The 12,874-nt window shown below is 42.8% G+C and overlaps 1 protein-coding gene across 1 annotated transcript in view; it reads left to right on the top strand.

The window, feature by feature from the left end:
* Positions 1-7,691: 7,691 nt before the first annotated feature.
* Positions 7,692-12,874, top strand: part of nphs1 (NPHS1 adhesion molecule, nephrin) — a gene marked incomplete at its 3' end in the record, with an annotated part of 33,077 nt that continues 27,894 nt past the window's right edge. The window contains exons 1-2 of the mRNA XM_079227335.1: positions 7,692-7,770; positions 10,835-11,029. Of these exons, the coding sequence (XP_079083461.1) occupies positions 7,707-7,770; positions 10,835-11,029 (259 nt within the window). The 5' untranslated portion in view covers positions 7,692-7,706. The remainder of the gene's footprint in view (positions 7,771-10,834; positions 11,030-12,874) is intronic.

Genomic DNA, 12,874 nt, shown 5'->3' with positions numbered 1-12,874 from the left:
CAGAATATGAAATTTGACTCCTTGTATTAACACCAACTCTTTTTGAAGAATAACTCTCTTGGAGTTGATTAACACTAAACCTGAGTTGAAATAACTCTATAATTTAACACTCAACCCTAACACTGAAAATCCAATACTTTTGATTTTGCTGTGTGAGAGTTATTGTAATGTTTCGGAAAAGAAACAATCCAGTCATTGGAGGCTCTTTCATAGAAACTGTAGAAGTGCAGTTGTTTGTAGGGGGCATTCACTTTTTTTTGTTCTATGTGTGTGTGCAGTGTGTGTGTGTGTGTGTGTGTGTGTGTGTTGTGTGTGTGTGTGTGTGTGTGTGTGTGTGTGTGTGTGTGTGTGTGTGTGTGTGTGTGTTTGTGGACAGCAGAACATAAATAATAGAACACAAGGGTTTTGTTATTAAAGTGGCCTTTTATTGCTTAATAGCTTTTGTTAAAGGCTTGCTTTGGATCCATTCAATATTGTTTCTTTCCATGCCTTGTTTTTGCCCCCATTTTTAGCTCGGCCAGATTTAGCTCAGTTTCATCCTCTAATCCTTCTGTTTTGTTACTGACACTGGGAGAACAGCCTGGTCTGTGTGGCTCAGCCCCGCCTGTCAAAGCCTATAACATCTCTCACCAGGATCAGGTTATTGCCTGAGCTCTGTGTATCTTCTATATTGCATTGCTTGTGATAGGATGCTCTGGTGTGTGTGTGTGTGTGTGTGTGTGTGTGTGTGTGTGTGTGTGTGTGTGTGTGCGCGCTCTTCATGCACATATGTTTGCGCGTGTATTTATTGTACATGGATGAGGCGACTCTGAATGAATGAATGGGACACACAAGAGTGGATATACCAATTGTCTTTTCTGACCTCAAATTTCAATATTGTCCCCCCCCCATGTACGTTCCACCCTCCCTCTCCACCTTCCGCCGTGTTCTCCGCTCTCTCTCTTTCTCCGTTCGTCCATCACCACAGCGGGGCGATAGATTGGACGGCGGAGGCGGCGAACGTTAAAGTTTGTGGGCCGTGGACGGACAGCTCGGCATGAATATCAGTGGCACAGAGTGAAGCGCTGGGAATTGGATGAGCAAGAGCGAGGGAGGCGTCAGCACTTTCCCTCCCGTGCATTTTCACTCAGCCGGATTGAGTCTTATTATCTGACCCTGCTGCTCTTCCCTCAGTGACCTAATAATATTGTTTCAGTGACCCTGTCCAGCCTCTGACCTCATGACTTCACACTGGAATCTGTTCGAGAGTTTCCCAAAGAAGTCTGGTACTTTTTAGCCTTTGCTTTTTCCTTGGCCCTGGTGTGGTATAGACTAGCAGCAACTCAGTGGTATTTATGTGTACTGTCTATCTAAAGCCATCAGTTATATATCTGATGCTGTTTATTAGTCTGGTGAAGATTTGATCTCATAGAAAACCTTCTCCCAGTCGCTCAGTCAGCCTCGTCATGTTGTTCTTCACCTGGGCAAATATCTGTCAACAAGATCTCATTTGATTGGCCGACACGGTGTGTTTGTTATCAACAGCGGAATCAAAGTTGCAATATCAGTGAATTAACATGGTTATGTTGGAGCTTGTTAGGCAGCTGAGGTAAATGGGGGAGATTTGAGAAATAATCCCTCCCCAATCTGGTCACCACAGCTGGTTGTCTCAAGCCCCCTCCATCCATCCTGACAAACACACACACATACACAAACACACACAGACGCACACACGCCCAGCTCTGAACTACATGTGGCTGCCAACATGCATAGAGACACAGCGATGGGGATTGAAAGGGAACAGCAAAGAGTGTGTTGGTGTGTTTAATTGGGTTTTTCCAAATCCGTCTTAACCCCGATACATGTCCTTGTCCATGTCCACATGCTCCGGCTTCACCACAGTTCAAACCAAAGCACAGAAACTTAAGAATTGCTGCTGGTAAACTCGCCTGCAGCGGTACAAGCTCCTTATTCAGACTTCATCACGATAGCATACTTTTGAGGGGATTAAGCAACAATCTATGCTGAAAGTCCTTTTATCTCTGTATGCTGTACTGTTATTTTTAATGCCGGTAATTGTCCTTTCTGGTTTCTGGTGATGCATGCGCTCGCACTGTAAAATCTCCTTCTCCTGTGGTCAACTGGAAGCCAGATTGGCCAGGGGAGGAAAAAAAAAACATGTTGACCTTGTCTACAGATTTAGAACAGAGGCATCACTGATATGGCAGCTGTACTGTGGCAGGCAACAGAAGCCGGGGCTCCAATCAGATCATCAGGTCAGATGGCTGTAGTTAATGCCGAGGCTCAGAGTGTGGGTGTAATACTTTCCAGCTCAACGCACAAAGATAATTTTGCGGGCCTTTGTCGAGAGCCCTCAGTAGTCTTGAAGGTTTGCTGAGGCCCTTTTTCATTAAATTAACCACTTCCCAAGAACTAGTTAAATCTTCTTCTTTTTTTCGGCGTGGATAGCGTAATGGGCGTTGGATTTCTCTGCCTGTCTAAATTGTAAGCTGACTCCAAGCTGTCATATCTATTTTGTAATTAAGCATTTCTTCCTCTTTATTTTTGACAAGTGACAGAATCCGTGCTGCCACATTGCTAATGACGATCTGGATGATTTAAGCACGCCTCCTACACCATGCAAGCGTCCACACCAATACTCTACACACATAGACACATACACAGGAACTCAAACACACACACAGACATATTGCATGCAGTCCCACTCCTACATCCCTTCTCTGAATCAATCTCCTGGACATGACCCCATCTTTGCCTCTTCCACATATTGTGTTGCTTTACACCATAGTGCTTATTGCTTTCTTGATTAATCTTCCTCCTTGCTTTCCCTGCCGCACTGGTCTGAGTCAGTAGACTTCCTGTTGGTTTTCAAAACAACTCTTCATGTCAGCCTTCCTTCCTCCCACCCTCCACCCCCCTTCCCGTGCTCCTCCCTCGTCTTCTATTCATCACTCCACAGCCCATTTTACAGTATTTTTCTGTCTCCTTCCTCCATCCGTTGCTTTCGCTCCATTACCTTGCTCGTTCGCGTCCCCTTCATCTCACCCTCTGCCTGTCCGGCCTCCTGACATGAATTCTTTTTACCCGCTTACTGTATTTCCCTCCTCTTTCCTGCTTTTCCCCTCTCCCCATTCATCTCCAGGTCCTCTGTCCGTTTCCCTCCCTCACCAGCTCTCTGTCAGGCCTCAGCTCTCTCCCTCCTCTTCCTTCGTCTGGCAGTGGAGCGGCTCCTCTCTTGCTGACAGTGCTGTTTGTGTGAACTCAGTGCTGAGCTTCACAGCCCCCTTGCCTCCCATTGCTCCCCCCTCCCCCCCCTGCCTCCTCTCCACCTCATCCTCCTCCCTCCCTCTTTTTCTCCTGCCTCCCACCTACATACTCCTCCAGGCGGGGGAATTAACCTTCCAGCCCTGGGCTGCTGAGCTTAATGACTGTCTGTGGGGCCAGCTCTGGCTACACAACCCAGCTGCTAACATCTGGGCCACACACACACACACACTCACACACTCACTCACACTGCCCATACACACACACTACGCAGAGAGCGATACTGGACACTGGCGCTGTGCAGCATGAACAACATACGGTTACAGTCCTTGAATTTGTGCCATTATACGGTGTGTGTCATTATCATTCTTTCTTTATGGCCTGCTGCACAAATGTGGGAGTTTCAAAGGCAGCACTGTCACATACAGTGGTTGCTCTGTCATTACTGCATGCCTGACCCACCGTGGAACAACAGATGCAGCAGTATAACTGCTTTTGTGTTTATACAGAGCAAATCACTTGAATATATATTCGGCACAGAGCCATGGCACAAGCGTGGACAATCAGCAGATCAAATGAAAAATACATGCATGTGGAAAATAAACATGACCTTTAAGTTGTCCTGCTAGAAGAGCTTTCAGTATGTTCCACTGAGCAAATGGTGGTATTCTCCATCCGCCATTCAGTTGGAAGTGTATAATTGACAGAGGTTGGGGGGGTAGCAATATTCAGAAAAAAGAAAAATCAAATATCCCACGATTGAAAGTGAATTCGTTGGCCTGTCTCCATCTCTGCAGCAGATCAGATCACCCCAGGAGTATTCCGTATAGGAAATACAGTTATGTGGGTACTTTCTATGCCATTCATTATGTATGAGCATAAATGTTACAAACTAGCGGCTGTGAAGACATCCATGTTGCATCTGTATCTTTGAGGGTTGCATTGCTCCTTCCAACCCGCCACAGTGAAATGCTAAATATTGGGATTCATGAATACTCCGCAGAGAGGCAGAATAGAAAGAAACTAAAGGCCTGTTTCTCTGCTCCTATTACTGGCTCAATGCAACTTTATTACGCTTTTATGGTTATTTATTCAATTCTGCTGAAACAAGAGGTCCAACAACTTTTTAAATGGTTGGTTTGTTACCGCGTGGCCTTAAAAGTATTAAAAATGCTCTGAATCCTTGGGGGAGCCATGACATTGTTATTGTTTTTTTGACATTTATTCTCCCGTTCAGGTGACCCCTTTGTAACCACCACCACCAACACTTCTCGTATGCGCACCTTCCTTCACTCCTCAGTCTCTGCTACCGCCTCTCTCCCTCTCTTCATCTGTTTGCCTCCGTCTTAGACTAAGGAGTGGGAGAAGGGGGAGTCCCATTGGCATTCTTCAACATCTCCGTTGCTCACTTGTGTTCAGAGAGCCATCTGTAGATCAGGAAGACAAAAAGACGCTCCTGAGCCTCGGCGTCACTCAACAGGTAGGAGCAGCTCTCTCTCTCTCTCTCATGCAAATCCACACACCTATTCAAAGATTCCTAGCTTTTTTAAGAAGGAGGCACCACCTCTCTGCCTGCCTGCCTCGATCTCTTTCTTTCTGTGCACCCTAGGCAGGCAGATGTGCATGAGATGGTGGAGGTTGAAAGAAGGTTTTGCCTCTCTGTCTCTCAACTTTTTTCAGGGGAGAGCAGGTGTGTGAGTGTGTGTAGGCAAGTCAGAGTAATCCAGTGAACTTGAGCTGAAGCGAGTGCAGGCAAAGCACACAAACATCTTGTGTTACTGCTGGACACGTCGATCTGCTGGACGAAGCCCAGAGTGTTAGATTTGATCTATTCTCGAGACTCAGGTCTAATCTGTTTCAGCTAGGTCTTAATCATAGCGCTTAAAGAATGCCGTGTTTTAATGCAAAATCCATGATTCGGATCCAATTAGATTCTGTTGATAATCTAATCTGAATCTTTTAGAAACCCTCTTTATCAGCAGTTCAGTGCTACATCAGTAATGGTTCACAATGCAGCTTCTATACGCTGCAGCAATTGGAGCCACAGGCAACTGGTGAGATTGGTAAGAAGTTAGGTTGGTATTAAGATGTAGGACCACAGCTGAGCTGGACGGCTGCACGGGGTTTGAAACTTCATTTTCTGCACATTGACTGATTTCATGGGTTTTCACGTTAAATTGGCCTAGGATTGAGTGTATTGAGTCGTTTGATGGTGATATGAAAGACGCCATTAAAAATCTACCTGTCGGGGTCACGCTGAATGGTTCAGCTGCTTCTAATGCCCTTGCGGGGAGAGTGGCAGACCTGTGTCTGAAAGCAAATCAAATTTCAAATCAAACTTTCTCATTTGCATTTGTAAGAAGCTGGCAAAGAACAAGGTTAAAAAAAAAAAAATTGCTGTAATGAAATATGAGTCTTTCTAATATTTGAAGACAAATTACATTTTGATTTGGTCTGGTATTTATCTAATGTTACATTTGAAACTGTTAAATGACATATTACACTTATTAAATCATCCTAGATTTTTCATTAAAAAACTACATGTATTCGCAAATGAACATTTTTGCAAGCTGCATTTCTAAGCAACTAAGGTGGTTGTTTTGACTAGCTGGTGTAAATGTGGGGAGGTCAGGGAGGCTGTGTCTGAGTCCCAATGAAAATGGGGACTCGTGAGGCCAGCAGCAACCTTTCTGTGTTGGCCAAATTTATTTTTTGCTGCACCTGCTGTAACTGAGCTCTAAATCCCAAAGGAAGAGCTCTGGCTGTTTTCATTGTGCTGGAGACAGTGGAAATAAATCCAGTACTTCTCATCAAGAACTGGATAACTGTAAAGTGTATATGAGAAGTAATGTCAACATTAGGCAGGGAATAATGATTGTGTTTACCTACGTGAGACGGTAAAAGAGAGGATATAGAAGACGGCCACTTTCTACCTCAGAAAATAATTTCTGTTCATTGAAGAGGGAAATAATTGCCCTTGTGTGTTTTCGAAGAGTATACTGGGGGCTCTGAAATACAGAGTTAATTCTTATCAAAGCCTGTTGGAGTGCAACTAATCGACTGAGGGGAGATGCGTCAAAGAGCTGTTTCCTTCAATTCATTTTGTCTATGCAGATGAGAAAATATTTAGTTTTCAATTAAGTAAATCACTATTATTTGTTCCACTCCTGCAGCAGATAAATTGAAGTGATTACAAACTTTACAAAAAATTCAAATCCACAGAGGGCTCTTCCAGGTCAACTAAGGGAGAGTATTGGATGCAATGAGCACAGACCCACAGCACGGCCTACAGACCTAATTCCAAACTGTCCCTGAGCTATTCTCATAAAGAGCATGGCATGATACTGGAAATGGCCTCCCCAAAAAAACAAAACATACACAGACATTTTGACATGACTGTTTTAAAGGACCATGCATTAATAACCCTTTTACTCAACAAGTCGTCATGCCTAGACACCAATATATGTCACGGTTTTGTTTGGGCAGCAGCATATTGTATTTGCAGACAACTAAAACTGTTGACAAATGTTAGGGAAGGGGTAATGGTTCCAGCATTACACTGTTATGTCCTGTGTTGACACTAATTATTAAAAAGGTTGTTTGAATTGTCCAATGCTGTGTTTCTGCAGAAGGCACTCTTTATTCACGACACGTTTTACATCATTCACATTATTGATGTTTATCAGATCATGTTGCAATTTCTATAATGTTGAAGGGATTTTCTGCTTTCCATGCAGCCACTTGTCTCCATTATTGTAATTTAAGTGATGTGCAAAAATCAACTTGCAGAGATTTGAAAGGTATCTATTTGCCCTGTATCATCACAAGTGTCACATATGTATCACAAATATGACATCACATTTGCTCTGTTCTTCATCATCAGCTGAACCTCAATTATTGTGCTACAAGAAGCTACATAAAATGCCAGAAGAATCCACAGAGGTCTTCATAAAAAACAGTAATCACGTATTAAAATGTACAGGTCTAATTAAATAGTTTTCTCATCGTGACTCATTAGAAAATTAAAACTAGCTAAAGAGACTAAGCCACCCAAACACTGAAAGTTCTTCAGAAAGTTGTTCATGTTTTTATTGCACCCCAATGCGGGATTGATTGATTGATTGATTGATTGATTGATCTGATAAGTCTGCTGCAATTGTGTTGTAATCATGTGCTCGTCAGAGACTTGTGAGTCCGATGCTGAAGTGAATAATAATAAGTAATATTGCAAACCCAAGCTATAGTATGTTCTTCAGAAATTCAAACCTTGAAACGTAAACACAGAATGACTAAAGGCTTGTAATTCACTGCTGGACTTAATACAAATGCCTCCATAAAGCATAGACCTACTCATATTCATCTTGTAGGGTACATGTTGTTATTTATATCTCACATCGATTCTTGTTTTTGTTCATGCTTGTTTCAGGATTGTCCAAGGTGAAATGGACTTCTTTTCAGCATGGACTGTGTCTCCTTCCACTCTACCCTTCCTATGTCTCATCTGGGGTAAGAGAATCAAATGTCACCATGGAGCTATCATGACACTAACTGAGGCTTTCTCAAGTCCCATTCCAGTTCAGGCCATCAAGCTGAGCAGTGGGAACCTTGACTGTATTAAAGCCTTAAATTCATTTCCACTGTATTATAATAGGGAATCTATGTATATGTGTTTGGGTCGCTTTCTCAATTCGCAAAGGTTTACAGTGATGCATTTACTGTGAAAGTAAGTCAGTTAAACTAATCAGATTAATCTTATCAGTAAATGCATCCCCTAATCTTGTAGACATTGTGTCAAAGATACCACGTTTACTGCAGTTTCAACAGGTTTACTGTGCGATTATATCTCCTGTCACTTTATTTTCCCATCATCTGAGCAAATAGCCAATTCAGGTGGTGAACCGAACCAGCTATTAACAACATTGTTGTCAAATAGGAAACCAGCTGCTGCATCTTTTTGTGGGCTCTTTTGCAGGGGCACCATTCTTCCTATGATCTCAGGTAGAGAAACACATTCTGTTCAGCGACTGATTCAAGGGAACCCAGTCTCAGGGTATTAGTGTTTTATGTAAATAGATTAATCGGAAAACTGCCTAAAATGTTGCTAAGGGTTTCTACATGTGACCAGAGTGACTTTTCTACCAAGATTGTTGTTAAGCTGAAGGTAAATCTGTCCAATGTGAGCATGTGTCTGCTATCCTTGGCAGTTTTTTATACACTGTGTGTATGCCCCTCCTAATCCAACCTCCAGCATTGACTAGTTTATACAGAACATGAACAACACCAACTGCTACTGGGCATTATGTGCACAGTATTTCCTGACTAGTTTCCATGGTGAATGGTACAAAGGCTTCCAGTTCATGGACTCAACATAACCCTAAGTGATCCCACAATATAGTGGATAACATACTCTCAAATGTATCCTGCTACCTTATGATGGGAGAGGAAGATTTAGCTGAAAATGAACATTTGTATCAACATAGTATGTGAGCTGCATATATACCTAGTAGAGGCTGTGAAACATTGTCTGGAAAGAAATTGCTGCTTTTGAAAATCTTTAAAAAAAAACGTAATGTAGAAATCAGGGTGGGGAAATTGCATGCATACATCCACCGTTGAATAAAGAATGGCAATCAATATTTCACAGCAGACATTTTGACAGGTCATGGAAGGAAAACACAGCTGTAATTAATAACATTAATTAATGATGGCATGGTTGCATTCCATGTAGCAGCTGCAGCTCCAGCACCCTGGTGGTACAGTCAGTTCATTCCAAAAGGTCTGCTTGTAGTAATTAGTATTCCTATATCAGCAATGGGTCAAATACTTGTAATGTGTGAGGGCCAGCTGTAGTGACAAATTCACAGCAAATTCCTCCAAATAATTTATACAAAAACGTAGGCTAACTTTGTGGTCAGAATGCAGAATAATAGTCATTGATGATACTGGAACATTGAGTTCCTCTTCATTTCAACTGACTTCAGGTGTAAAGTCTCAGACATCATCATTAAGGAGCCTGACTGTGGAGAAGAGTGGTTGAGTGGGACCATGCACCAAAGATGATGCAGTATTAACTTGTTATTTTGTTAGAAAACCATTAAAATGTTTACCTGTGACATACTAAAATGTAGGTGAACAGTAGCTTGAGCATTAAGTCAGTAAAGTGATTTGGTAATACTACACAACAAGCTCAAAAGCAGGCTAGTCCTTAAAGTTGTAAAATGCACTAACAGACAAATCTAGAGTTATTTTCCTTCCTCTGTTCATGAGAACGAGCCAGAGACTGAGGTTGGGATGCAGAGTTAAAATAAACACTAGTGCAAGTAACTTAGTTCACTGTTAAAGAGACCACAATGTTACTTAATTCCCATTTACTGTCTTACACTTCGTGGCAAAACCTCTGAATGTAATGAACTTAGCAAAGGTTCCCTCCATTGTTATTGAAATCATGTTGTGAAAGGAAGCTCGTGCTCATTATTAATCTAAATAAAAGTTACATAATCTCACTTCAGGACATGAGAAGTCTTATCGCTACATTTTAATATGGTATTTAGTTTTTCTGTATCTCGGAATAAAACAGTGAAACGATTTCAGACGCCGCCGTAGACCGCTGTTGAGTATTCATTTATGTAAACTGTATGCAAGTGTTCTCCTGTGTTTGGTTGTTGGTATGCATCCTCTGTAATGGCCAATCTTGCCCTTCATATTTGACGTGAGGTGACTGGTTCAGCCTTGATCTGAGAGCTCTGCCTCTCACTCATGTTGTCAGACGCAACAGAGCATGCACTTCACAAACAACTTGGTCATTGCTTCAATGAAGGTCAAGATTCAAACAGCCTGGCGGAATCGGCCGGCCTTCTCTGTGGGGCATTGTTTAAATGAAAGTCACGCTTAGATATTAGGCATTAATTAGAGTATGCCGTTCTGTTTGGCCCCTTGAACTGAATTTATTCATAAACCCTATGTATAATAATCCTAGCCCCAGTGTTAGAGGCTCATTGCTGGCTTGTTCTAAGGTTACCTTCCTGACTCAAGTGCACCGCACCACAGAATGTCACCTAAGAGCCTGGCTGAAGGATGGCTAGCTGCACCTATGACAAACAACAGGAATTAAAGTGATAGTCAATACACTTCCCAGGAGGAATTAGCTGGTGGGACATCGACACTGAAGAAAAACACGCAGGTGAACCAGGTCTCTGATACCCCATGCGTTTCCCTCCGCCCAACACCCTATCTGCACGGCCGAGGGGGGATTTAATTTGCAGTAATTACTTTATTGACTCATTTTCAGGGCTGTATCACTGCAGTCTCCCATCAATAAAACATATGCCAAGATGAATAATGTGGCCAGGCACAATGGGGTGCCTTCTCAGACAAAAGACCACAAGGCTGCATCCCTGTGGTGTATGTTTAGGATATTTTTTCCTCTTCTCCTTTTTTTTCAAGTTTAATAATGCTCTTCACACATGCTCAGCCCTTGATCTTCTCCACCTCTTCACATTAAATCCCAACACATCCTCTACCCGATCCACTCCAACTACATCCCTCCTCCTCCTCCTTTTCATGTCTCCAGGCACGCAGGCCCAGCAGGCCTTCAGGTCTGAGCCCAGGAACCTCACTGTGCGGATGGGAGCCACAGCTGTGTTGAGGTGTGAGGTGCTGCGGGCCTCAGGGACTGTGCAGTGGGTGAAAGATGGCCTCCTCCTGGGACCACAGAGAAGCCTGCCAGGCTTTCCGCGCTACAGCATGATTGGAAATCCCAAGAGAGGTAAACAGGGATACTCACAGAATAAGGTCTATGGCCTGTTGGGCTTTGATGGACCTATCCAAGTAAATGAACTTGTATGATAAAAGCGCCGCAAAAAGATGACATAATTAGTCATCAAAAAAGTTTATGGGTTTAAGATCCAGTTGAGTGGAAAAAGATCAAATATAACTAGCCAATACAAAGCAAAGCTACTGTGTGGGATAGAGCATGATGTCAGAAGTGGGGATGGTATGAATGTGTGATGTGACAAAGAAATTAAAACAATAACATGCTGTCGGTGTTAAATTGGTACATATACTTTGTGTTCTTGTGACATATAGCTCATATAGTATAATTAAGAAGTACTGCTGTCAGCTCAGTAAGCAGTGCAGCTTGATGTTGGTGAAAAGTAAATGAGATGATGTTGTTGCTATGGCTTCAAAGTGCTGTAATAAAGTAGCACAGACATTACGGGAACCTTATGGCACATTGGCTCTCTATACAGGGAGCATCTGGGAATGAGGAGGTGATGCGATTGTCAACAGCCTGTCACGCATCGCCCTCATTGTCACTCACATGTTAAGACGAAGAAAAAAATGAAAGCAATAGACTCAGTGTCAGCAAATCTGTGAAATGTGGCAGGGAATAAAGTGTGTTGCAGAATCTGCAACACAGTCTATAAAAAGTAATAGCCAATTAGAAGGCAATCCCGAGTAAGAGAAGAGCATCTGTTCCTGATCAGCCCGCAACTAGAGAAGCTGCACTTTACTGTTGCACAGTGTGGGAGACCACCAGCGACACATAAACACCGCATACATGCCCATTCACACGTTGTCCATGCTCATTGATGCCTAGAGTTTACAGAAAAAACAAGCATGGAAAACATGTTGTCAGCTTATTAGCAAATTACAGTAAGCATTACAGCAGGTACAAGTTAAGAAAAGAAAAAAACATCTATTTGTTCCCTTAATGACAACAAAATAAGAATGTATACACATGAACACATGGACCGCAAACCCACACAAGCTGTCAAACACGCAAACAAACACTTATGAATAAACTACCCATCTGTGCAGGTACATGATGTAAGCAATCACTTTACTCTGCAAGGAAAGAGCAAAATCATTTAAGATGGCACTTGACTGCACTTGATACTCCACCATGTTCCACTGATTGTCACCATCAGTGATGTTTAATGATGCTTTAAAAAAGCCTGAGATCACACATTCGCGAAAACAAGAGAGGGCCAGCGTTGATTTCAACATATACTTACAGTAGATGCAGCACCCCTTAGTTTCCCCAAGTGGAAGCAATAATGTCGGTGTGTATGGACGTTAGCTGGCATGTATTTGTGCACGAGGTTGCGCATGGTGAAGAAAAACACACAGAAGAACACATAAAACAGCTTGTTCAAGACACCAAAGCATTGGTTGGTTCAAAAAGTGTAATTCCATTATAGTACATGGCAGACAGTCAATCAGACACAATTTGATTATGAATGAACATAAGCCAAACTCACTAATATCAACGGTTGTGTATAAAGTGGTAAACCATAGTCACGTGAATATTAAAGGTGCTAAATTTGAATTGAGTGCCTCTCCATGGCTCTCAACATGGCATCAGCTAAGCCGACGACTCGCAGGTATAATGGCTACCAGCACTCAGAGGGCAAACAACGGCAACAGTGCTGATAGAGCTAACAGTGTTTTTCTAAAGGGGGAACCAGGGGATGGCCGTGACTCTTCCTAACCGCCGTATGAGCACCGGGCAGAGCTGGTCACATGCACTCACATGCACTCACATGCACTCACATGCACTCACATGCACACAAAGGCACGAACGGCCGGCCCGGCAACAACAGACAGA

This window comes from Taurulus bubalis (assembly GCF_910589615.1).
Source record: "Taurulus bubalis genome assembly, chromosome: 12".
In the NCBI taxonomy this organism is placed as follows: Eukaryota; Metazoa; Chordata; class Actinopteri; order Perciformes; family Cottidae; genus Taurulus; species Taurulus bubalis.
This window is presented reverse-complemented; position numbering and strand designations above follow the sequence as displayed.